Here is a 27,524-nt window from a genome sequence, read left to right on the forward strand (position 1 = left end):
TGGATAGTGTGGGGGAGCTCTGCCCGTAGCCCCCGCCCCATGGATGAGAATAAGCCTACCAACACATGATCTACTTGGTGCTTGGGGAGGAAAGGTGACGGATCTCTGCAAGGAGACGGGCCAAGAGCCTTTTCCTCAGTGGGCTTTTATTGGGTTCATTTTGCACAGGAATATAGGTAAAGTTCATTAATCATTGTCAGGCAGTAAGGATCAAACAATAGATAGCATACAAAGAACTGCAAGGGCCTATTCTGAGTCAGGATTTGTTAGCTAAAGGGCTACCGAACTTTGGGAAACAAACTCATTTCATGCTCAGACCCTTATCATTTAATTGAGAGCATTCTAAACAAAGTAGGTTTCACAGGATTTTATTTATTCCTTCTTAGCCTAATCACCCGAGAAACCTACCCTTCCTAGCACAGGGCTGCACTACCCTCTGTCATTGTTTCAGGCTTAAGTCAGACAGTGGAAGTAAGGCAGCCAAGAGATTAGGAGACTTCTCACTTATGGAATGAGGACTCAGGCTATGTCAAAGCCTAGGGGTGAGGATTCATCACCCCTTCCTTTTGCTATAGTCCTCGCAAGTCCTTCCCTTGGGCCTCCCTGTGATTGTGCCAGTTTTAGGTCGTTCTGCCCTTGGGGAATCTAAATAAGTTCTTCTTTATTATTTGTTCAGATAATTTTTCTACTTGTTACTCTTCCTCTTTCCCTCTAGTACCTGTATAATTTGGATGTTGGAACATTTAAAGATGTTCTGGATGTTCCTAAGCCTCTCCTCATCTTTTTGAATTCTTGCTTCTTCATTCTGTTCTGGTTGGATGTTTATTTCTTCCTTCTGGTCCACACCATTGACTTGAGTCCCGGTTTCCTTCCTGTCACTGTTGGTTCCCTGTACATTTTCCTTTATTTCATTTAGTATTGCCTTCATTTTTTCCAACTAATTTGTGACCAAATTCAACCCATTCTGTGAGCATCCTGGTTAGTGTTTTGAACTATGCATCTGATAGGTTGGCTATCTCTTCACTGCTTAGTTGTATTTTTTTCTGGGGCTTTGATCTGTTCTTTCATTTAGGCCACTTTTTTTTTTGTCTTGGTGCACCTGTGCACAGTGAGGGGCAGAGCCTTAGGTGTTCACTAGGGCAGGGTAACCCAGGTTCCTGGGTTGTGATGTTGTTTGTGGGGTAGGAGTTTGAGAGGGAACAGTGGTGCTTGCTCTGCTCTCTGCCGGATTTCAGTCACTTCTGCCACTTCCCCCAAGCAAAGTGGGCCCTTCTGGTGCTGATTCCCACGTGGTTAAGTTTGTGTACATTCTAGGACCCTGTGGGTCTCTCCAGTGAACTCTCCCGTGAGTCTGGGAGTCTTTCCTGGCACCTCAACCCCCACAGGTGTTTTCAGTTGGTGTTTTAAGGCTTTATTTCCCTGCACTGGGACCCTGGGTTGAGCAGTCTGTCTCGCTCCCCAGTTTTGCCTGGTTTATCTGCTTGAGAATGTGGGACTGCCCTGTCTGCCAGCTGCCTTGTGTGCCGCCCCCTCTACAGTCCACCACCTTGCTGGGGCCGCCTGCTGTTTCCTTGCCAGCCCCAGTCCTCCAGTCATTGCTTTGCCAAGACCCCTCTCTACCCAGCCACCCGACTCTGCCCCTTCTACCAGTCTGGATAAATGTGTTTACTTTAACTCCTTGGTTGTCAGACTTCCATACAGGTTGGTTTTCTGTTAGTTCTGGGTTTTTTTTGTTTGTTTGTTTCTAAATTGTTATCCTTATTTTGGTTGTGCGAGGAGGCACAGTATGTCTACCTATGCCTTCATCTTGTCCAGAATTCCTGTGTTAAAAATCTTAATTGAAGTAATAGGAGAACCTTTCATAGCTAAAAATATTCATTGTCATGCATGTTTTTGCCTTATTTAAAACTCTAGGGGAAGAGGCTGTGCTTTCAGATGTCTGTGCAAGCTGAAAAGCCTAAAGAAAATGGGAACCTCAATGACTGGTTAAGTTCACAAAAAATGATTGCTTTGGTTGAGAAATACTGAAGTATATTAGAAGCCGGACTATGAGGCTGCTTATCCTGGAGTGGATTCAGACTGTCTCTACTCTACTTATTGTGCTGTTCCAGATACAGCTTCTTTGTTCAGCTAAAGAATGGCAGCTTCTATATAAGGAGATACACCCAGTTATCTGAAACTGGGAACCTTTTTGAGAGTCTAACCTCCTTTTTTTTAAAAGATTTTACTTATTAATTTTTAGAGAAGGGGAAGGAGGAAGAGGAGAAAAAATACCAGTGTAGTTGCCTCTTGAGCACCTCCTACCAGGGACCTGGCCTGCAACCAAGCCATGTACCCTGACTGGGAATCGAACCAGCGTCCCTTGGGTTCACAGGCCAGCACTCAGTCCACTGAGGCACACCAGCCAGGGCTCCAACCTCATTTTTAATTTAATTTTAGTTTCTGGGTGTCTAAAAAGCTGGAAAACATAGGGTAAATGTATTTTTAATAGTGTATTAGTTTTCAAATAGTTTTAATTGGCTTTTATTCTACAAACACCTTTTGAAGCGAAGTATGTCTAAAGTTAAAGTAGTGTGTCCAACAGTTCATCTGGGAAATGGATGTGGTATACTCTTTTACTTGTTTCCCTGAATTCCTAACTCAGATAGAATATATGTTTCTTTCTTGATTAACAGAGCACATGGAAAATAGTTTAATCTTGATGGTACAGGATAGTAATTTGAGCGCCTGCTATTGTGCTATTAAGTTGTATAAATATGATTTGACTTATGTACTGGCACTGGCATTCTAAGCAGTTTGGGTTTGTGGGGTTTTCTATATGTGTGTTTGCTTTTATACTTTTATGTTTAGCAGTCTGGCTTTCAGTTGTCACTTCTTACTAACATCATTCTGCTTAACTCCTGCATCCCTCTTTCTCACTAGTCTGGTCAGGAAATCAGGTAAGTAAATCTGTTTCCAAAGGGTAGGTAAAGACTGAGTGGGACTACTAGAGCTCTGTTTTTAAATACTCTACATGGGCTGCTCAATACACTGTTTCTTCCATCCATCCCTTCCTTGGGAGTGTTTCCATACAGAAATTGGAGATGAAACATGGGCCTTCTCACTGCTGCATGCCATTATATGAAATCTTCAGTAAATTTGGACAAGTTGTAATTATCTTTTAAAAATATAAGCTCTTTGAGGACAGAATCTGAACTGTTTCCTTTTTCTTCATGCCTCCCCAGTTTTTTGTGTGGCATCCTATACAGCAACATATATGTACGCTGCTAAGATATGCATAAATCAGTGTATATCCTTTCTCTGGCCACGAGGTCATCTACACATAACACGAGACAATAAAGAGTGGAAACTAAATGTTGAGTGTTTTATTCTTGCTTTAAATTGTCAATTATCTTTTGCAGTCATTAAAATATGAGGGGAAAGTCTTATATTTTTCATGTATTTACTGTCTTCAGTGTGCCTCATTTCTTTATGTAAATTTTGTTTGCATTTTCCATTTTCTTTTTGCTTAAAGATCTTTTCACATTTGTAGTGCAGGTAGGTCAGTCTCCTGGTGACAAATTATTTTTTTGTTTGTCTGAATAAATTTTTAGTTAGCCTTTATTAAAAGATACACTTGCTGGATATAGAATTCTACATTTATACTTTTAACCATTTTCAAGATGTCATTTTAATGTCTTCTAGCACATGTGGTTTCTGATGAAGCCTGCTGTTATTTATTCCTCTGTATGTGTCTTTTTCCTCTCTTGCTCCTGCTGAGAGGGCATTTTTATGCATGTTAGACTGCTTGATATGATCCCACAGGTCTGAGACTTACTATTTTTTCAGTCCTGTTTCCCCATCTCTGAGCTTAATTTTGGTTAAATTTTATTGGATGTGTTTAAATTCCATGATTTTTTCTTCTGCCCTGCAGTGTTTAATCTTCTAATCTCATTCAATGGAATTCTCATTTCAGGTACTATATTTTCTTAATTTATAAAAGTTCCATTTGGTTCTTTAAGAAAAATCTTCCTTTTGTCTTATTATGTCTAGGTATTCCTTTAATTCTTGAGCATAGTGGGTTGGCCAAAAAAATGTGTTTTGAGTTTTTCCATAAGATGGCTCTGGTAGTGCTTAGTTGTCTGTAACTTCATTCAAAAATATTTTCTTTTCTTTTTTTTTAAAGCCTTTTTTTCTTAAAGATTTTATTTATTTATTTTTAGAGAGGGGGGAAGAGGAGAAAGAGAAAGAGGAGAAGAGAAACATCAATATATGCTTGCTCCTCGAGCTCCCCATACTGGGACCTGGCCCACAACCCAGGCATGTGCCCTGACTGGTAATTGAACTGGTGACCCTCTGGTTCACAGCCCCCGCACAGTCCACTGAGCTACACCAGCCAGGGCTATCAAAAACATTTTCTAGATTGTATTGTAAAAGCTGTCATATCAACCTGCATTTATAAAAAAATTGGTGAATTTTTATGTAACCACTTTATTACTGAATATGGAAGAAAATATGCAACATTTTTAGCATATTATACTTTTTTATTTCACGAATAAAATGTAACTGAAATGTAGAAAATGATTTGTGCAGTGTATGGAGAAGGTGCTGTGACTGATCGAACATGTCAAAAGTGGTTTGCAAAGTTACAGGGTGGGGATTTCTTGCTGGATGATGCTCCACAGTCGGGAGGACCAGTTGAAGTTGATAGTGATCCTGTTGAGACATTAATTGAGAACAGTCAGTGTTCTGCCTCATGGGAGATAGCCAGTATACTCAAAGTATCAAAATCAAGTGTCGAAAATCATTGTCACCAGCTTGGTTATGTTAATTGGTTTGCTTTTTGGGTTCCACCTAAGTTAAGCGAAAAAAATCCTCTTGACCTTATTTCCTCATATGATTCTTTACTTAAATGTAATGAAAATGTTCCATTTTTAAAGCAAATTGTGACAGGTGGTGAAAGGTAGATACTTTACAATAATATAGGATGACAAGATCGTGGGACCAGTAAATGAACCACCACCAACCACACCAGAGGCCAGCTGGTCTTCATCCAAAGAAGGTGATGTTGTATATATATGGTAGGATTGAAAGGGAGTCCTCTTTTTTGAGCTCCGGAAAACCAAACAATTAATTCCAACAAGTACTGCCCTCAGTTAGACCAACTGAAAGCAGCACTTGACGAAAAGCATCCAGAATTAGACAACAGAAACACTTAATCTTCTGTCAGGGCAATGCGAGACTGCATGTTTCTTTGATGACCAGGCAAAAACTGTTACCCTTGACTGGGAAGTTCTGATTCATCTCCTGTATTCATTAGACAGTGCACCTTCAGATTTACATTTATTATGGTCTTTACAAAATTCTCTTAATTGAAAATTTTTAATTCCCTGGGAGACTGCAAAAAGGCACCTAGAATAGTTTTGTGCTCAAAAAGCTAAAAAAGTTTTGGGAAGATGAAATTATGAAGTTGACTGAAAGATGACAGAAGATAGTAGAACAAAATGGTGAGTATGTTGTTCAATAATGTTATTGGTAAAAGTGAAAAAATGTGCCTTTTTTAGTTTTACTTAAAACCGAACGAACTTTTTGGCCAACCCAATATTTATAGCAGTTGTACTGTTCGTATCTGCTAGTTTCATCACCTCCGTCATTAATATTTTCTGATTTTTCCCCCTCTCCAGATTATAGGTCACATTTTCCTGCTTTTCATAGTATTTATGAAATTTTGATTAGATGATATGTATTGTGAATGTTACATTGTTGTTTTTCTGGATTTCATTATATTTCTTTAAAGAAGTTATGCTTTGTTTTGGCAAAGCAGTTAAGTTATTTGCAGATCTGTCTAATATCCTTGAGGCTTGTTTTAAAACTCTGGTCAGTCAGGTTTAATGCAGCCTTCACTCCAGAAATAGTTCAGTTCTACTACTAAGGCATGCCCTTTCGGAGATCTCTATTGAATGCCTCCATTGAGCCACACAGAACACTGGTGCTTGAATATCTTCCTTCTATGTAAACTTTGAGAATCAGTCTATAGATTTCTGGTCATCTTCTCCCCTGCGTTGTGGAATTTCACCCACACATGCATGGTCTAGAACTTAGTATATTCCTAGAGCTCTCTTTTTGGGTAGCTTCCTCTTTGCTGGCACTCTTCTCTATAACTTCCAGCCACCTCAGCCTTTCTGAACTCTGATTTTCATTTTCTCAACTTGGCTACCAGGTTCAATTTGGGTTCCCCTGTACTTTGTGGCCTGGGAATTGTCTGCAGGCAGAAAAAAGGAGGGATTATATAGCTCACCTTGTTTTTCTTTCTCAGGCACCAAAGTTCTGCACTGCCTGCTGTCCTGTCTGAAAGTAGTTTTATATATTCTCTCTGGTTTTTAGCTACACAAGAAGGTTTAACTAAGCCATCATTGCTGCAAGCAGAAATCGCAGGAATTCCAGTGAAATTGGTTCATTGAAAGCAATTTTCCATAACTGAAAGCAATTCTAAATGGTATACCTGCCTATGTTAGAGTGAAAGTATATATGAATTTTTGAATGGAGCATAATAGTGTCTTCATTTCCCATATTCATTACTTAACCTTTTCTACTAACTGAACTGTTACTGTTCTGAAAAGAGTAATTGTTGGAGTTCTTCAACATGGTCGATTAATGACAGTGGAAAGGTTCAGATGCTCTTGGAGCTTTTATGAGAGGACAGATAGGCTGAGCGGAATCCTTGTCACACTAATTCTGTCAATGCTCAGTGGGTGACCTCTCCTTTGGGTTGTTCTTGTCCTGTACATTAGACTAAATTTTACTTCTGGGAAGGACCTAATGAATGTGCTCTGCAGTTTAAGAATCACCTTTTGGGACTTCCGCCAAGATGGAGGTTTAGGTGGATGTGCCGTGCCTCCTCACACAACCAAGTTTAGGGACAACTAAATATTAGCATCAGAAAACACAACCAGAACATGGAAAACTGAACTTTTCGGAAGTCTGCTAACAACAAATTCTTCAGCCCAACCGGTAAGGGGCGAAACCGGCGTCGGGTGAGGAGTTACAAAGGAGGGCTCGGTCGGACCCGGGCGCGGAATCCAGACACGCGAATCCAGTCGCACGGGTTCCAAACCCAGGATTGGACCTAGTGAGCGACCGAGCAACCCACCAGGTGAGCGACTGCAGAGGAGACAGTGGGGAGGCGGTGCAGCGTGTTGACTGTGGTTGCCTAATTGCGCGCGAGTGAGGGAGTGAGCGGTTGGACCGGCGGCGATAGACGGCGGCCGCGGCGGGGATAGTGGGTGCCGCCATTTCCCTGCTCTGACCACGCCCCCACATACAGCGTCACAACCCAGCGACCTGGGACTCCAAGGCGCCGCTTCTCCCACTTAAACGTCCAGAACAGACCTAAAATGTCGCAGGGAGACCTCAAAGCCCCAGAGATAAATCTGAGTGACGAGGAGGTAGCAAAACTCTCAGACGCACAGTTTAAAACACTGGTCATCAGCTTCCTCATAGATCTGGTGGATTATAGCCACAAATTAGAGAAACATATGAAGGCTAAATTAAGGGAAATGAATGGAATTCCACAGGAAACCCATAGAGATGAAAAGGAAACTGGGACTCAAATCAATGGAGTGGACCAGAAGAAACCAAATAATGGCCAAACAGAAAAGAGTCAAGGAGCAAGAATTCAAAGAAATGAGGAGAGTCTTAGGAACCTCCAGGACATCTTTAAACGCTCCAATATCCAAATTATAGGGGTACCAGAAGGGGGAAAGACACAACCACCAATGGAAAAACTATTTGAACAAATAATAAAAGAAAATTTCCCCAATCTGGCAAAGGAAATAGACTTCCAGGAAATCCAAGAAGCCCAGAGAGTACCAAAAAAGTTGGACTCAAGAAGAAACACACCAAGGCATATCATAATTACATTAGCCAAAATTAAAATGAAGGAGAGAATCCTGGAAGCAGCAAGAGCTAAGGGGACAATCACCTACAAAGGAGTCCCCATCAGGCTGTCAGCAGATTTCTCAAAAGAGACCTTACAGGCAAGAAGGGGCTGGAAAGAAATATTCCAAGTCATGAAATCTAAAGACCTACAACCAAGATTGCTCTACCCAGCAAAACTTTCATTTAGAACGGAAGGACAGATAAGGTGCTTCTCAGATAAGACCAAATTCAAGGAGTTCATCATCACCAAGCCCTTATTATATGAAATGTTAAAGGGACTTATCTAAGAAAAAGAAGTTAAAGAAACATGAACAGTGAAAGGACAACAAACTCACAGTTATTAACAACCACATCTAAAACGAAAGCAAACTAAAAGGTCAGCTGGATCAGGAGTGGAAACATAGAAATGAAGATCTCAAGGAGGGTTAGCAACAGGGGAGTGGGAGGAGGAGATGGGGGGAGAAGGTACAGAAAACAAGTGGCATAGACAGTAGATAGAAAATAGATGGGGGGGGGCAAGAATAGTATGGGAAGTGTAGAACCTAGAGGACTTGAGACACATGGTCATAAACTAAAGGGGGGTAATGGTGGGGTTGGGGGGTCAGGGTGGAGGGGAATGAAGGGGGGAATAGAACAACTGTAACAGCATAATCAATTTAAAAACATAAATTAATTAAAAAAAAAAGAATCACCTTTTGAATTCACTTGGGAAGTCTATGTTAATATACCACTGACTCTGAATCAATAAGAAACTGATACTTGGATTGAAAACTATATGTGAAACAACATAAGCATAGCTTTGATAAGGTATTCGTATTCTGGGAAATGTAAAGGCACATGTTGAAGGAAGCTGATTTATAGAAGGATATGCACTTGTAAGGATAGGTTTCCCTCCCGCCCCCCACTGCCTGCCCCAGTGTTGAGTAAAAGAAGCCATGTAATTTGAAGTGGATTGTTGGTGAGTTGTAAGGAACATTACACACAAGATATTGCTATTGATAGTTGAGCTATAAGAAGGTGCAGATAAAAAAGAAACAGGTTGTTATTTATATCTGTTTTGGGGGCAAGTTATTTACTTTCAATTTACTGGTAAAGATCTAATGCCCTTTTTCAGAAATGTTGAATATTGTCAGCAACAGATGTTAGTTTTCTTTTGTTTTTAATACTCTTCAGTCCTGTTTAACCTTCTGAATGACTTGCAAATGCTGTATAAGCCTTTAGTATTCTGTATAGTGCACCATGATAACTTTAATTTTTTGTCATCAAAATGTTGTTTACAAATATGCTGATTTTTTTAAAGCCTAAATAGGGTTTTTCATTTAATTATAAACGCAACTTTGGAATATTGTCAGATCCACTGCTGCTTAGAAAATTTAAAAGTTAGTAAACTTTAAAATGTTCAACCTCACTAAAAGAGAAAGATCACATTGAAGAGGCATTTTTTTAATCTATCAATTTTGGTTGAAGTTTAAAAATGATAATTAGTTTTGTCAAAGGTGTGGCAAAACGGGCATGTCTTTGAACTTCCAGGAAAAAGAAAGGTTTATATGATCTTTCTGAAGATAAGTTTGGCAGTATAATACATCAAGAAACTTTATACTCTACTCAGTAACTTGGCTTCTAGGGATGGTTTTCTTAAAATTGTTAGAAATTCAAATAAAAATGCAAGTAGGAAGTGTTGTAGACAATCGGTGGGTAAATACACACTCTCGGAGTCCGGAACCGAATTGATAAAAATTTTAATGGCCAAAGATTTTCCTGCGCAGGGGCGAACTTCTTCCCCAACTGGGACCGGAGTCACGTAGCTACTCAGAGCTACAAAATGGAAGTCGCGCCTGGCTTACAGACTACTGGGTATTTATATTTTCTAGCAAGCAAGCAAAGGCATACAGAAGCAGAGGTGGCGGTTAGCTATTGGCTTATTTAAAAACGGCGAGGGTCCCTGATTGGTGGATGCTGCTGCTGGCGGGCACTTTCTGGCGGGCCCGGGTTAGTTACCTTATTTGGCTAGAATTTTAAACCCAATTGTTCCCGGATGTTTGTTCATTACCCTGTTCCAGGAACTGCAGATTTAGGGTTGGGTAATGCCCTAGCTGTAATTTTCCTAGCTGGGTATAACAGGAAGGTGTTACAATATTACTTCTAATGAGGTATTAGAACCACTCTAAATGTCTAACAATGAAAGTATTTCAGTTCTGGTATTTTGCAGTTACAGAGTGCCATGTAACCATTAAAAATTGACTTATTTGAAATAAGCAGTATTCTAAGATAGAATAATATAGTCTTATGCCAGCTATTATTTAAAAATGACAGAATGGTCAGAAATATGCCAAAATGTTTCTAGGTGGTAGTTTTATGAGAGATTGCATTCCTCTTCATGTGTTTTCTATTTTTGAAAATGGGGTGGGAAAGTGTTCTAGGTATGTGAAAGTGAACTTGATGTTTGTACCTGTGTTAGGCTTGGAAAGACCCTGGATGGATACCTCACATTCCAAAAGAGGAGGCAAACCATTCATCTCTAAGGCTAGTTATTTTTAGCCTTGACAAAGTCCTTTTTGTTGAAACAATGATTTCTGATCTTACTCTTCAGATAAAAATTTTGATGATGAAGATTCCGTGGATGGTAACAGACCTTCCTCTGCTAGTTCTACATCATCCAAAGCCCCAACAACTTCACGGAGAAGTGTTGGAATGGGGACTACCCGTCGGCTTGGATCATCCTCTCTCGGGTCCAAGCCTTCAGGTAAGACCAAGCCCCAGGTGGCATTGTGGGGTCAGCTGTGCAAGCTTTTGAAGCCAAACATGCATAGTATTTGCCTTCTGTGTTCTTCAGAAGTGAAGCAGTCTTCAATTGCAATATGTTTCCCGTGGCAGTTCTTTACAGTGCTGTTAGTGCAGATGCATTGGTTGGATATAATTTTGAGCTGCTGTGTTGCCATATTTTGGTAAGCAGACTTTGTAGGAAAATGAAGCCCATACTGAGAAAAGCATAGCTAAGAGATAAAGGAATTGACCAAAAGGATGCCCTGATGGCATTTTTTGATTATTGGGATCCAGCAGTGCTTGAAGCTACAGTGAGGCCTGCCTAGACAGTTTTTGTTCATCAAGACTGAGACTATCCAGAAGTTGAGTTGTACCTTTTGTCTTTAAAATGTATTTTGTTACTTTAGGTGGCATTATTCCTTGTGAGATCAGTATGGATATTGAATTAAGTACATGGGTAGGGGATTAGCTGTTTGAGGCTTGAAAATTGATTAGCAAAGATTTCCTCTCTAAATCCCTCCTCTCCCACTTCCCCCCAATTTGGACAGTTTGAATTCTTATTATATACTTTCATTTTGCTGTTCCATTGTAAATTTACATGCAAATTTCCTACTTCTTTCATTCTAAAATATTATGTAGCTACTCCTCTTAGAACTGTGCTCACTGTTAGCTTTGGGCTTTTAAGCTTGCCAGATGAGCTAACTTAATGCTAAAGTCAGGATTAGCATCAGAATGCTGTTTCCTGCTGCTCTTTCATGCTTTCTGAACTGGTCCCAGAGTGTTGACTGGATGAATCAGCACTGTAGTGCTTTGGCCACCAGCATCTCTGTCTGTATTAAAGGAGCTGTACTGATGGCAGAGAGTAACATTCTAATCTTTTGGGGGGATGCATTTAAAAATTTTGTTGTGGTTGGTACTGAGCTTAAATTCACATGGCATAAAATTAAGTATTTTAAAGATAACAATTCAGTGGCATGCAGTATATTCACAGTGTTGTGCAACTAACATCTCTAATTCCAAAGCAGTTTTATGACCCCAAGAGAAAACCCCATACCCTGTATACATTGCCCCAGTTTCCTCGTTTCTCCAGTCCCTGACCATCTCCGATCTGCATTTTGTCCCTGGGGATTTACATATGCTAGATATTTCAGAGAAATGAAATCATACAACATGTGATGTTTGGTCTGGTTTCTTTCAGTTAGCATAATGTTGTGTCCAGCCTTCTGGCATCTCTGCGCCACACTAGAAGAAGAGTTGTCTTGGGCCACGTGTTAAATACACTGAGCCATGTAATCGTAAAAAGATCTCATAATGTTTCAAGTAAATTGACGATTTTGTTTTGGGCCACATTCACAGCCATTTTGTGTTGCTTGTGGCCTGTGGGCCACAAGTTACATATCCCTGTGAGGTTCATCTATGTTGTAGCATGTATCAGTACTTCTCTTATGTCTGAACAATCTTCTAATTCATTTTCTTGATCTATTCTTGGGCAATGTCAGTTCTACAAACAAGGTTTAGAAAATTTCTGCATGATCAGACCATTTCTTTTTCTTCCAAAAATCCTAGCTGTGTAAATTATGCAGTGATATCAGCCCTGTTCTCCCTTTCAGCCCTTATCTCATCTTTCTCCCATTTTGTTTAACAGCATGGTCATGAATTTCTTTATTGGCTCCTTCTCATCAGATTCCTCAGTCTTGGGAGTCCTCTTCCATATGTGGTATGTGGCGCAGTGCCTTTCACAGAGGAGGCCCTCGAGACCTGTCTGCTCAGTGGGATTCAGTTCTAATGCTAGAACAGACACGGAGCACCACGTCTCAGTGTGTTACTCTCTACTGTCTACAGTTGGCCTGTAGGTGCAGTGTGATTATTCATCAGGGTGATGGCACACATGCACTACTGCCAGGAGTCATCCATAAAGCCCTTTCTTTTCTGTCAAGGTTCTGTCAGGATACCAAACACCAGAGAGGTTGTCTAGTAGGAAGCTCTAGAAGATTGCTCAGACTGATCAGTGTAAATCAATAGTGAGAGTTTACAAGGATGACAGTAAGATACCAATTTTGAAACCTTTATTGGGAGGGAAAAAACCTGATGAGATGTTGGACGATTGTGTGGTTCATATCCTAAGTGATAGCAATTAACTTGGAAGTATACAAAGCATTTTATGACAAGCGGGACCTTGCTACTGATGCGTAAATGAAAAATTGACACAGTTCTCATGAGTTCAAAGGAAGTGAAAATGTTGTTAAAGTCGAAATGAAACTATTAAGTTTTTAGAATTTACTTGAATATTTCATAAATTTGTAATGCTAGATTTCTAAAAGTAAATAAACTAATACCCTGAAGAATTAAATTTTTATTACATCTGTTTATTAGAATCTCTCAAAAGATTTATACATTAATAGAATAAAACCATCTGAAACTTTTAAAGGCTAACCTGTCCATCCTTAAATAAGTAGTCTCTTTAAATTCTTTAAACTAATGTATGTAATATTGTACAATTACTATACTTCATCTTTATCAAAATTTAGTAATATTTGTCAATTCCACAACACTCTAAATTTATTTTAATCCTCACTTGAGGATATGTTTATTAATTTTTAGAGAAAGGAGGGAGAGAGGGAGAAATATCGATCAGCTGCCTCCTATACATGCCCCAACTGGTGATCAAACCTTTTGGTGTGTGGGTCAACCCTCCAACCAACTGAGCCCCTTGCACAGGGCTCTAAATTTTTATTAAGCATTAAATAAATTGTTACAAATCTACCAAAATGTAATTTTTATTGTATATATTCAGACTCTTCCAATATACATTGTTTTCTTTTTAAATATTTTTTATAGCTACAAAAGAAGGAGCTGGTGCTGTTGATGAAGAGGATTTTATTAAAGCCTTTGATGATGTACCTATAGTGCAGGTGAGTGAGGATATTTGAGTTTAATTAAAAATAAAGATAGGCTTATTTTTCAAATTTCATTTTTCAAGTATGTGATATGTGACATTCCTTATTAGGTAAGGTAATTTTAACTATTATGACTACAGGAGCTCTGAGGTTGCAGATTACAAATGTAGTCTGCAATGTTGGAAACTTTCAGAGTTGAAATGAAGAGTAAAAGTCAAGGCCCAAGGTGATCTTTCAGTAAGAACTAGAGAAATTGCTTGCTCTAGTAATAAGTTTGTGGGCCAGGTTACATAAAAGGGGGGGGGACAGTGATTAGATTATACAAGGGAGCAAAGATACATGTTTATTAGGGGTTTTTCTTAGGAAGAAAAATTTATAAATTTGAAGGATTTCCATGTCTGAAAAAGCTATGAAGAATGGTTTAATAACAGCTTAGTTTACATCATCTTGATGCTTTACTTAAGTACCTGACAGATGATGCAAAGGTTATTGTGATAAAAGTTGGGGTAAAGTCACACATTTTCAACTGCTTTGAATATGTCAGTGTTGTCTGTTAATGACTGGGGTTAACAATACTTTTTACTAATCACTTGTTACCTGTTCTTTGGTTGCCACATGTGTATAAATAAGATAATAGGTAGGCATTCAAGGCTGAGCTTCATCCTTAAGTCCTTGACCTTCCCAGCATGCCTCATTCTTGGTTGATGCAGACCCCAGCTTGTGGGGTCCACCACATTGTGGATGAGATATAAGACAGATACACATGGACTACCAAGACCTGTGGAGGGAAAAGGATGGCATGGCTTCTCTCTCAAGAGGAGAAAAAACCTTGGCCATTGCCTTGACCAGCTTTTATTGCTTTTCTGGGCACATTACATGATGGTCCTTATGTACTATGCACAGGTTTGCTTTAGGTGGTTACCTTTTCCAGAAAACAAAGGAGACCATGCTGCTAATCACATCACAGAAAAAGAATATTTGCAAATGCAAAGGGAAAAGTGGTTGAACTGGTTATACTCACCCTTGGAAGGTTTAGCACAGACTTGAAGAAGTTACAGTAAGCACTTGCTGCCTCATTCAGGGTGAGGGAGTTTTAGCAAAAAGCAAGTCTCAAAATGGCCTAGGTACGATGCAGACCTGATCCTGTGCATCTCTGAGTGGGAGCTGGGCCCACGCCACACAGAATGGTCTCATATAGTTGATTATTCCCCTGCCTGTCTTATCAGATGTGGGGATAAATAAGAAAGTAGCTTCGGGAGTGATTAAATATGTATAATGTGGTGGTGTTGATGGGAGAGACCTGGTTCTTCTTGCTGATGCATGTAAAGAATTAAATATCAGTAAATCTAGTGGCATGTCATCAGTTTATTAGTGGCCTGTTCCCATGGAAGAGAGAATGGGAGTGGGTAGAATAGGGGGTGAAAGGAAAAGTTTGAGGGCAGAGCAGGGTGACAAAAGCAGGAGCAGCTAAAGACCAGGGTGGCAAGCTCTTGGGTAGCCTGAGGTCTGGTGGCCAGAGGCCCAGTGGCCCTAGAGCCAAGAGCACTCAGAGCTCCCTAGGGAGAGAGCGAGTCCTTTGTTCTGAGGACTTATGTAGTTGGTGGGATAGGAGGGAAAAAAGTTACATATTGATTAATGGGTAAATGTGGTGCCAGCTTTCCTGGGGGAATGTGACTACCCAGACTTAGGTATATGTGGGGGTCTGTTAGCCCGAATCCTTACCTTTTCCAGACCCCATTTGTTCATCCTGTTGTAAAACAAATACATGACGGGAGGCAGTTAATTAAAATTGGGGCACTCTCCAAAGTTATTTATAGGTTCTTTCTGTAAGTATCAGGGACTCCCTCCTAAAACAGATAGTGACCAGGGATAGGCAATTGACAAAGTTGTTTTATGGGCTCTTTCTTTGGGCACTGGGGACCCTCTCCCACCTTCAGGCCTTGGGATGAAAGTACAGTTTCAAGGTTTTCTTTCCTAGATAGTGGTAATGCTACATAGAATTTCAAGGACTTCTTCCTTGCTAACATAGTGTTTCTTGTGATGTTGGAACACCTGGCAATATTATCAGACCAGGCTCAGGGCTGCTGAGTTAGTGTGTGAGACATGTCTCCTTCTGCCTCCCTGCCTCGGTTTACTATTTATTCTACGTGATTGATAAAATGCGTTTCCTGGCAACCAGGGTGCTAAATGCTGGCCAGTAAACAGTATTGCAGTCTCAGAGTTCTTCCTATACTGTGTCCTGCCTCAGTGTTATGTATAATACTAAAAGTCATAAATGACTTGTACATTGCTGACAGTTCCCCAGTAGACCTGTTTCTCTTTATATGTGAATTCATCTTTTAAGTTTACAGAAAAGCTTTATTTGAGGCAAGGTCATCCATACCTGGGCATCATATCTAGAAGATACATACTCACAATGGGAAAGAAGCTCATTCTAAGACAACAAATCTGTCCACATGTTATCTTATAGGTCTTTCAGGAAAATAAAGTGATTTATTTTACTAAACTTATAAAATGCTCTTGACTTCATGTAATTAAGTAATAATCATTTTTATTCTTTGAATTTTCTTACATTGATTGTAAATTAATTTTGCTTACAGATTTACTCCAGCCGAGACCTTGAGGAATCCATAAACAAGATTAGGGAAATACTATCTGATGATAAGCATGATTGGGAGCAAAGAGTTAATGCAGTAAGCCATTGACTTCGTGTGTTACATTCTCATTAGATTTATTTATCTGTTATTTAAATACTTTATTGTGAAATTAGAGCACAACTCTAACTAGTTAATATTTTAAATATAAGTTATTGCATTAACACTTTACTTTTTAGTAGAATATCCCACTTCTATTGCTATTTTTAAAACATGCCAACTTACACCTTTATGTATATCTTGTATTTTAACAAAGACCCAATTGTGGAATGCCTGGTGATGCCCTCCACTCTCATCTTGGGAAAGATGTAAATCTATGATTATTGTCCAATGAAGCTGCTTTGTAGTGCCATTTTCAGTGTGTATTCCTCTATTCCTATCTTGACATCACTTGCTAGAAATATATATCCATTTTTAAAAGTAGGTTAACGAAAGTAAGTGTGCTGAACGTTAAAGGGAAGGTGTGTCTTACCTGAGGAAAGCTATTTTACAATGGTTGGCTGGCAAGAGGGGTGGTAAAAAAAAAGGGGGGGTTCAGTCCTAGGGTCAAATGCCTCCCTCCGCACAGCATCTGTCCTTCCCGTTTACTGCTGGGCCCCCACCTGCCTGCACCTGGGTGGGGCCTCTGAGGTCACAGAGTCTGGCTTGGGCCTTGGTTCATCCTGAGCTCAGTTTTTATCCTGACCTCAGTGGGCAGAGCCCAGGAGCTCCCTGGGGTACTGTGTGGGGTGCAGCAAGGAGGAGGGGAAGGGACAGGAGCCCAGCCCTCACCTAGAGCAGCTGTCTTTGCTTTGCATCCTGGCCTTCCATCTAAGATTCTAGAGGAGAGAAGATATCCAGTGCTTTTAAGAATGTTGATTAGCCCTGGCTGGTGTAGCTCAGTGGATTGAGCATGGGCCTGCGAACCAGAGGATCACGGTTCGATTCCCAGTCAAGGCACATGCCTGGGTTGCAGGCCAGTTCCCAGCAGGGGATGCATGAGAGGCAACCACACATTGATGCTTCTCTTGCTCACTCCTTCCCTTCCCCTCTAAAGATAAATAAATTAAAAATCTTAAAAAAAAAGCTATTGTATTTATTTCAAATTTAGACCAGCCTTTTAGTAATGGTAAGTGAAAGTTACTAAAAAAAAAAAAAAAGCTGTAGGATTTCTTCTCTCTTTATTAAATAAATGGCAGTTGGAGTGGGGTGCGGGCAAAGGTAAGCTTAGAGGGGGAGGAGCTTTTTATAACGTAAAGTGAAGGTTTTAATTATTTTATCATTAGGATAGGCTATATACACTAAAATGTTTTCAATTACAACATGCACTTGTAGAATTGTAATTTGGGGGTTGGCTAAAAGTCCTTTTAGTTTTTCTGATACAGTGAAAGACACATTTTTCATTTTTAGCAGTAACTTTATTGATTTGGACATTTTGAGTATGTCAGCTACCTCCCATGTGGTAAGAACATTTATTGTTCTCAGTTAATTCTCGATTTTATCACTATCAACTTTAATTGGTCTGCCCTACCATGGAACATCGTCCCATGAGAAATCTCCAGCATGAAATTATGGAAATTTCGCAAACCACGTTTGACATGTTCCATCAGTCATCGCACCTTATTTGATACAATCCAAATCTTTTTTTGCATTTCAGTTGCATTTTTACCTTTCTTGAAATAATAAAGCCAAATAATAATATGCCAAAAAGGTTGGCGTATTTTCTTTCATCTTCAGTATTAAAATGGCTAGACAAAAATTTCCCAGTTTTGATGTTATTTTTTAAATGCACAGTATTGCCCTGGCTGGTGTAGCTCAGTGGACTGAGCACAGGCCTGTGAAGCAAAGGATTGCCGGTTTGATTCCCAGTCAGGGCACATGCCTGGATTGTGGGCCAGGTCCCCAATAGGGGACACATGTGAGGCAACCACACATTGATGTTTCTCTCCCACTCTTTCTCTTTCCTGTCCCCTCTCTCTAAAAATAAATAAATAAAATATTAAAAAAAATAAATGCACAGTGTTACAACAGCTGTCACAGTATAATCTAATGAAACTGTTTCAAATGAAGTTAGAGACAACTAAGCGCTACTAGAGCCATCTTACAGAGAAAAAAAAAAAACCGAATGGACTTTTGGACCAACTCAGTATTTATCACTTACTACATTTTAAAAAACTACTTGTTCTTATTTGTGATGTGAAGATTGGTTCAGGATATTAGCTAACATTTAATTGGCTGAATTCTTTTTGGAAAATGATTTCTGTATCATTTAAATTTAATGTTGATCTTATAGATGGCTTCTATTGTTTTGTATGCTGTTTTTTTGTTTATTAATTTTTCTCTATCCCATTAGCTAAAAAAGATTAGATCTTTACTTTTGGCTGGTGCTGCTGAGTATGATAACTTCTTTCAACATTTGAGACTTTTGGATGGAGCCTTTAAACTATCTGCTAAGGATCTGCGGTCTCAGGTAGTGCGGGAGGCTTGTATCACATTGGGGTAAGGACTTCAATGCTCCAATTCTCACACGTCATAACATAGCTTCATCAGAGGCTTCAGAGATGGTTCATTGAATCTGTCTGATGAGTCTTTCTAATGTGCTTTGACTAGTCTCCAAGACCCATTATAGTTACACTTCTGTCAGTACTTTTACAGTATTTTTTGCCCCATTATGTAAAGAGTGACAGATTTTAAACTTTATTTTGTGACTTAGCTCTGAAGCCTCTATTTTAAAAGTGAAGCACTTGTTATTATTCATATGTAAAAATGAAATTTATAACTTCCATTTCTAAGCTTTTCATTGATTTTGTTGGCAGGATGTAGTATGAATATCAGAATTTTTGTTTATAGAAGAGTGCTGTAGTTATAAAATTCAAGTTAAAGGCTTGTATTGCAGGAAAATTCTGTCCTCTCTAAACCTGTATCAGTGTTTAAAGCTGTAACTTCTGTGTTAGAAAGTGTGTCAGAATAATAAGGAAGCAGCATTATAAGGTGGCATTGTGGCTGTTTAAAAGTTTTGGCTTTTGGCTGCAGCCAAGCCAGGGTAGCTCAGTTGGTTAGAGCATTGTCCCAGTATGCCAAGGTTTCGGGTTCAAGCCCCTGTCGGGCACATACCAGAATCAGCCAATGAATGCATAGATATGTAGCACAATGGATTTTCTCTCTGTTCCTTCCTGGTTTTCTCTGAAATCAGTAAATTAGAAACAAAAATGTTGCAAAGACATTTCTTTTCATGTTAACTGCTCCCCCAACCCCCATAAAAAAGAGAGTTTTGGCTGCAGTCAGACGTTGAAGTGTGAATATTTTGTGTTAAAAATAAAAGGGAGGGGGAAAAAGGGTAAGGGAATGTTTTCATGTTTATGTTTTCTTAGTATATGATAATTGTTTTTTGTATTTGGAGTGTAATTAGTTGGAAATGACTTATTTAAAAAAAGGAACACGTTTCTTGGGCTAATTGTTGTTTGCCAGGTCCTCTACATGTATATCTCACATGTATATATGAGACTCTTGTCCTTTATCCCTAGATAATTTTAAATGAAGGCTCTAAAATGTTAAGAGGTTTTATAAGCTTCACTATTTGCAAGAAGTGTAACTACTGTCCATTATTCATTTCTTATTGCAGGCATCTATCATCAGTTCTGGGGAATAAATTTGACCATGGAGCTGAAGCCATTATGCCAACTATCTTTAATTTAATTCCAAATAGTGCCAAAATTATGGCTACTTCTGGTGTTGTAGCTGTTAGGTTAATCATTCGGGTAAGTATGTTTTGGGGCCATACATAGAATAGCAAGTGGTAAATATCAGTGGTTGATAAGCAGTGTTAAGTTTAGAGGCATTTTTTATTAGAGTGGTTACATATAGTTAGGGTCATATTGTACATATAGTATTGGCCATTTTTATGTCACTTAATTATAACGTGAGCCTTTTACATCTCATAATGTGAATTATGTGTATCATGTGTATTTAGTGAGGTATTGATTATTGACTCATTGCTTTTAAATACTCGAATATCTCCATCTGCTTCAGAGTTTTTACTTTGTTCTTTATATCTCCAGATAACACTCCTATGCTTCTTAGTCCCCATTTGTTCCACTTTAGGTATTTGTGCTTGTGGTTTTGCTTTTCACCTGTAATTGTTGTTACTTAATTGCATGTAAGCACAGAAACAAAATATTCTCTTCAGTCAAGTTTTTTAAACATTTATTTAGATTTAAATGATTATTTGAGTATTTTATGCATAAGTTTTCAGTAAAACCTCATTATTCACAGAAGCTTAAAATGAAAGTTCTTTGTATCACCTCTCCCCACCCTCAAGTAATTAATTCCCTTTTTCCCAGAGGCAACCCTTGCAACTGGGGCTTAATGATGTTAACTAAAGTCAACCTAGAATAATCCTGGTTATTGTGGGTTACTTTGTATTATTTTTAGTTTTTATTGTTTTCACTACCTACTTCAAATGTTAAACCCAGAACTATTACTGGACATTTCCATTGAAATAATATCAAAATAAATTGGTCTGCAGATCCCTTTTGAACTCATTCAGACCTCTGTTACTCAAGACAGTTTAGATTTTATACCAACAATTTGTTTTAATTTTAGACTTATTTATGTATCATGTTGTCTGTTTTGACTATGTAAATTTTGTCATGGCCTTTGGCAATATCCAGTGATACTCTTTTTTCCTTTCTAAACTCAGTGGAATTCTAATTTGATGATATATGTGCTTTAGGTAGGTTAGTAAGGAAATGTTTGTCTGAGTTATGTTTTAGTTTTGTATTTTCAAGTGTTCATTCTTTTTTGTTCTTCTCTACAGCACACACACATTCCTAGGCTAATACCTGTCATAACAAGCAACTGTACTTCTAAGTCTGTTGCAGTTAGAAGGTAACTTTTTAAATGGTTTCCTTATTATTTTTGCACTGTTTAAAAACCAAAACAAATTTCAAATTTTTCTCTATGGGAAAAATTTGTTTGAAATGTTTAATATTGTTTAAGGTAGCTGCAGTACCTTTGCATTGAAGGATTATGATCTAAATAGTTGTGAAAGTATATTTGGCCAACCTTATTTATTTGTGCTTACAGACATGCATATGCATGTGTGTGTGTGAGAGGGAGTGAGAGAATGAATGACTCTGTGTGTATGTGAATTAATTGGGATTGGGTGAGGAGGAAGGGTAGAGGGCTCCACTGTACATTTTTTCCTGAGATAGTCTCTCTACCTACATCATTGGAGTAACCCATTCTTTGACTGAAGAAAGTAACTACAAACATGCAAGAAAAAAAGTAAAAAGTATTGGCAGTTATTTAATATTAACATTAAATGTGTATTTGCATCTTCCCATAGTGATTTTTGAGATTCTGAATCCTGACCAATCACCTGCTTCTTTTCATAGTTATGGAAGATACAACCTGGATAGCTAGCCAGGGCTTTGTTCCTAAGTCCCTGTTTTGTCTTCTGTCCTGATGAGCTGCCTTAGATGACATGTGAGGAATAAGGGCTCTTCCAGGTGGGATTCATGATTCTTGACTATTAAGTCACAGAGTCTTTTGAGAGTCTATTCAGATCTGTGGCCCCTTTTGCCAGGAAAATGTAAATACACAGAGGTGGTTTTTGTGTAGATTTTCAGGGGATTTATGGGAACAACTAAAGCCTCTCAGTGGATCATATCAGGAGCTTTTATAGTGTACACTAATGTGTGGGGGCAACTTTCTTCGCAATTCCCCCCAGCCGTTATGGATGAGAGTAAACATGACTGAGACACGATGTGATCTGCTTGGGGAGGAGAAGTGGCCATTTTCCCAGAGGAAAAAAGCCATGAGCAGTGGCCAGTTTCTCAGGGGAAAAAGGCATTGAGTTCCCTCTTCCAGGGGCTTTTATTGGGTTGTAATACTCAGGAATACAGGGCAGCAAGGATCAAACAGTAGGTAACATTTCAAAGAAATCTGAGGGCTTAGTATGAGTCAGAGTCTGTCAGAAACAGAGTTTTAGGGTTTCCTGCTTGAACCCTTAACATATGAATGAAAGTACTCTTAGCAGAGCAGATTTCACAGGTTTCAAGCTTTGGGGGCATAGAGAGGAAACTGAGGCAGCATTTTCTACCAGAGACAAGCCTTGTCTTCTGCGGTTCACATTCCAGAGGTAGTCCCTTGCCCTTAGCCACAAGGGGTCCAGTTACAATTCCTAGAATCAGGCAGAGCGGTCTACAACACTAATGGGCAACAGCCTCTTGGCTTCATTCCTATAGTGCTGTGCCTTGATTCGAGCCCACTGAAAGAGGCCCTTTCAGGCTTTGTACCTGGTGTACCTTAGCTGCCTGCTATTTCCATTCTTTTCTAGGATGTCATGTTGATCCTGCCAGGTGTCTATGCCTAGGGGAGCCTCTTAAGCATGAGGCAGCCCCATTTACATCTTACAGTTTCATGGAAGGCATGCAGAAGAGAAGGGGAATAATCCAACTGTATAAAGCTAGGAAGAAAGAAATTTGCTCCTTCCACTGAAATAGCTTCATTTTGAACTACTTGGCCAAATTGTATACAGCTAAGGAATGCAGTCTGCCCTTGACCCACATTTCAGCTTCTCCTTGGAAATAGAGTGGAGTAGCTTCAGCTCTCCTAGAGATGAGAGTGTGAAGTCAGCAAGGTAGAGGGGTGATAGTGAATTCTAGAAGAGACAGACTTGGGGTGGAGTATCATCTCTTCCCATGTGCTCCTTATTTGTCCTATAGTGAATGAAAGTATTGAGTTGGTCAAAAAGTTTAGTTTTTTCAGTATGGTGGCACTAGTAGTGCTTAGTTGTCTTTAACTTCATTCAAAACAATTTTGTTAGATTGTGTTGTGACAGCTATCATATCAGCATGCTTTTAAAAAAACATCAAAATTGGTGAATTTTTGTGCAGCCATTTTAATATTGAAGATAGAAGAAAATATGCAATGTTTTAATCATATTATGCTTTACTTCAAGGAAGGTAAAAATGCAACTGAAATGTAAAAAATAGATTTATGCAGTCTATGGAATAGGTGCTGTGACTGACTCATCGAATGTGTCAACAGTGGTTTGCGAAGTTTCTAGGTACTATTGACATTTTGGCCAAATAATTCCTTGCTGTGGGGCTGTCTTATGCATTAGAAGATGTTTAGTATCACCCCTGGCCTCTGTCCACTAGAAGCCAGTAGCAGGAGAAAGCTGACATATTCAAAATACCCAAATCAATAAAATAATTGGTGAAAATGAAAAATGTGTCTTTTATTTATGAAAAAAACTTCACGGACTTTTTGGTCAACCCAGTACTACCCTTGTATAGAGTTAGTTGTTCTGCAGATCCACAATCTCTTAGGTAAAATTATTTAACACTTAGTAAAAGCTTAATAAATGGTAACCAGTATTAGAATTTGTTGCTGCTGCTGCTATTATTGTTGTTAGTATTGTTTTAGCTTTCCAAGAGAGATTCAAAGTGTGTTTTTACTTTGTATAAGGTAGAGTTGCTGCAATGAAATGACACAGATCTTTGTGGTAGAACATTACAGGATGGTTAATTAGTTAGCCTGGGCTGCTGTAACAAAATGCCATACACTGGGTAGCTAAAACAACAATGTGTTTACTCACAGTTCTGGGGGCTGGCAGTAGGAGATCAGAGTTCCTCAGTGGCCGGCTTCTAATGAGGGCAGCTTGCAGAGGCAGCCATCTCGCTATGTCCTCACATGGCAGAGAGAGGGAGAGAGAGAGAGAGAGCTCCCTGGTGTTTCTTCTGAGAAGGGTACCAGTCCCAGGAGAACCATACTTCATTACCTCTTGAAGGCCCCATCATTTCCAGATACCATCCATATTGGGGTTAGGGCCTCAACATATGAATTTTGGGTTAACACAACTCAGTATACAGCATTCAACAGTTCTGGCCTTTGGTGCTAAATGTGACTAGCAACCTGCAAGCGCTGTGACAATAGAAGTGCCACTTCTTTCATCAGTTTTTGAGACACACACCCAGATTGCTGTTCCCATATTTAGTCAGAACCATGTTTCTTAATGCTGAAAGAACAAACAGAGACCATCTCACGTAGGCCTTCTGCTTTTAGAAAGGTAGAGAGCCAGGGAGGGCAGTATAACCAAGGCAGTACATTTTTCTGTTTTAACCTGTACCTAGCTTCACTTTGTAAAATTTGTAAGAAGTGAATTGCACAACTTCCCTGCCTTTGAGAAGTTTTATTTTAGTTGGATAGATTGGAAACAATAATGCAAAGCAATATAAGATTCAGTTGCAGCACATTTGGTGGATTTAGGAATTAAGAGAGCAGTGATTAAAACCAGCAGATACATTCTCAAGAAGCTTCTTAGAGAGTTAAAACTTGAGTTGTATTTTTGAATGATGAGTAGGTGAAGAAAAGAGACAAGTTCTAATCTGAAGTTTTTAATTAAGAGACCTTACAGGCAAGAAGGGGCTGGAAAGAAATATTCCAAGTCATGAAATCTAAAGACCTACAACCAAGATTGCTCTATCCAGCAAAACTTTCATTTAGAATGGAAGGACAGATAAGGTGCTTCTCAGATAAGACCAAATTCAAGGAGTTCATCATCACCAAGCCCTTATTATATGAAATGTTAAAGGGACTTATCTAAGAAAAAGAAGTTAAAGAAACATGAACAGTGAAAGAACAACAAGCTCACAGTTATTAACAACCACACCTAAAACGAAAGCAAACTAAAAGAACAGCTAGATCAGGAGTGGAAATATAGAAATGAAGATCTCAAGGAGGGTTAGCAACAGGGGAGTGGGAGGAGGAGATGGGGGGAGAAGGTACAGAAAATAAGTAGCATAGACAGTAGATAGAAAATAGATGGGGGGGGCAAGAATAGTATGGGAAATACAGCATCTAAAGGACTTGAGACACATGGACATAAACTAAAGGGGGGTAATGGTGGGGTTGGGGGGTCAGGGTGGAGGGGAATGAAGGGGGGAATAGAACAACTGTAACAGCATAATCAATTTAAAAAAATAAATAAATTTAAAAAAATGATGTGTTTAAATAATGTCAACTTTGATAGACTTCTGTGTGTGCTGTTAGTGTAAAAAGTTGAAGACAAAACCTAATTACAGATGATTTTTTAAATTAATATTTAAGATAAGAGTTAGCAGTAAAGGTCTCTTTTCACTAAGAGATAAATACATATTAACATATGCACACACACATTTAAAATAAGAGAGAGAGACAAGAAAAGGCAGACCAGGAAATGACATGAGGGGGAAAGGGTAGAAAAAGAATAAACAACAGCCTACATTGGGGCAGGGGTGGGAAAAGTGATAGTGGAGAAAGGATGTAGGCATATACCAGTCTTCCCTTGGAGAAAGTTTGCTGTATAAACCCCCACAGTCCCTACCACCTCTGGGAATGAGTTAAATCACTTTCCTGCGTGTTCTAGAGCCCCTGTGCTCTCACACATAGACCATTTCTTGTCTACTGTGCTTGCTGGGTTGTGTCTTGGTTACCTTCTATCTAACATCTAGCATAGGATAAGGGGTTATTAAAGATTTATTGAGTGATTAATAATTGCATGAATTATGAGGTTTTGAATTGGGAAGATCATAGGAAAGAAAGTCTGATCATTAGACAAAAATTACCTACTGATTTGTTCCCTTGAATGGGTTCCCAAGACTATAAAGATTTATTCCTATAAAGTTGGATATCCTGGACTTTACCCAAAATGGTAATGTAATCCCAAAGGATATGAGACTGGAATTGTTTTCATGCACAAATCAGACTAAGAAAGATCACAAAAGTGAGAAGACTGGAAAAGTAAAGGTACTGAAATAATGAGGAGAGGAAAATAGCTGAGTACCTCGCAAAGAAAATGTAAGCACTACCTAGGACCTTCTTAGAAGGAAAATTGGGCAAACACATTTTGTTTTTCGGTCTATTTTTTTACTTTTTTATTTGTAGGGCATTCTGTGAAATTAATGCAAAGACTAGTTGCCTGATTCTGTAATGTATGTTGATCTTTTGTGCATGTTTGCATACTGTGTTCACATACTATTTTAAGTAGTATGAAAGCAAATGACGAAGGCGTACCTTTTTCACAGTGTTGCCATGAAGCTCAAGCTTCTGATTTGGAGGGAACTCCTGTGTCCTGTGCCTATATCTCTGTAATTTTTTCTTTTGACCACCATAGATGATGAGTTTTTTTCATTTGCTTTGATTGTGTCAATTCTGATTCCATCTTTACATTCCATTTTTTAAATCATAAAAGAAATTTATCAATTGTAAAAAGTAGCATTTGTTCACTTAAGGAAAAAGCTTTTATTTTCACTAACATACAAATTACTGAGTTACATATTTTTTCTTTACAATTTTCAGGCGCTGTTTTGAATTTTTAGATTTACTTTTACAAGAATGGCAAACACATTCACTGGAACGGTGAGCATCTGACGTGCTGTTTTTTTTCCTGAATTGAATCTTGAGAATTAATGACTGAGGGAGTGGTCCAACCCACTTTCTATCAGAAATGAAGGAATCTAAGTATGTGTTTTCATGACTACTTCTGTTATTTCTCCTGATGTGAGCCATATAACATTGGTAGAAGCCTTTAGTGAATCTCTTTGATTGTAATATTAAGGTGTTTAGAGATGTAGGCACATGTGCACTATGACCATTACAAAGCCAGGATTAACTGTTTAATGACTCTGATTCTGCAGCTTGACATTCCTGTCAGTTCCAGTAAGGTCAGTGTTTAAAGTTGTTCTTTGTAGGGAGGGTGTTAACTCTTAGGTCTTATAAGAATTTCACTTGTTTGAAAGTTTCCTCTTTGATCCCTGTTTTAAGAAGTCAGCAGTTTTCTCTTTATTCAGATTGATGTTTTACATCATAATAAAAAGTAGGATTATGACAAAAAATTTTTTAATTCAAACCCGATTTTCTTTTTTTTTTTAAAGATTTTATTTATTTTTAGAGAAAGGGGAAGGGAGGAGGAAATTGAGGGAGAGAAACATCCATTGGTTGCCTGTCCCACGCCCCAGAGCCAGGCTTGTGCCCTCCTGACCCGCGACCAAACCTGTGACCTTGTGGTTTGCTGGGCGACACTCAACCCGCTGAGCTACGGCAGCCAGGGCTATTGCAGAATTCTCGAAAAGTAGAAGTATGCCTCTGAATTTTGAGAGTCATTTTTTGTTATTTCTGAGTGAAATTTGGAGAAATAAATGGTGATGTTATGCCCATTTTTAAATGGTATGTCATATAGTTTATGAAGAACTTCACAGCATATTAAACATTTTATTAGAGCATAATTTTAATAAATTGTCCTAGCAGTCCCATCCATACTGCAAAG

At 38.9% G+C, this 27,524-nt stretch overlaps 1 protein-coding gene across 14 annotated transcripts in view; it reads left to right on the top strand.

Moving 5' to 3' along the window:
- CLASP1 (cytoplasmic linker associated protein 1) overlaps nt 1–27,524 on the top strand; it is a 284,449-nt gene that overhangs the window by 135,482 nt on the left and 121,443 nt on the right. For all 14 annotated transcript variants that reach the window (XM_053666530.1, XM_053666542.1, XM_053666529.1 and 11 more), the window contains exons 9-15: nt 10,508–10,660; nt 13,519–13,592; nt 16,178–16,270; nt 18,564–18,709; nt 19,833–19,968; nt 21,027–21,097; nt 26,558–26,617. In XM_053666530.1, the coding sequence (XP_053522505.1) occupies nt 10,508–10,660; nt 13,519–13,592; nt 16,178–16,270; nt 18,564–18,709; nt 19,833–19,968; nt 21,027–21,097; nt 26,558–26,617 (733 nt within the window). The remainder of the gene's footprint in view (nt 1–10,507; nt 10,661–13,518; nt 13,593–16,177; nt 16,271–18,563; nt 18,710–19,832; nt 19,969–21,026; nt 21,098–26,557; nt 26,618–27,524) is intronic.

Source organism: Artibeus jamaicensis, unplaced genomic scaffold, assembly GCF_021234435.1.
Source record: "Artibeus jamaicensis isolate MK-2021 breed Jamaican fruit bat unplaced genomic scaffold, CSHL_Jam_final contig_463, whole genome shotgun sequence".
Lineage (NCBI taxonomy): Eukaryota > Metazoa > Chordata > Mammalia > Chiroptera > Phyllostomidae > Artibeus > Artibeus jamaicensis.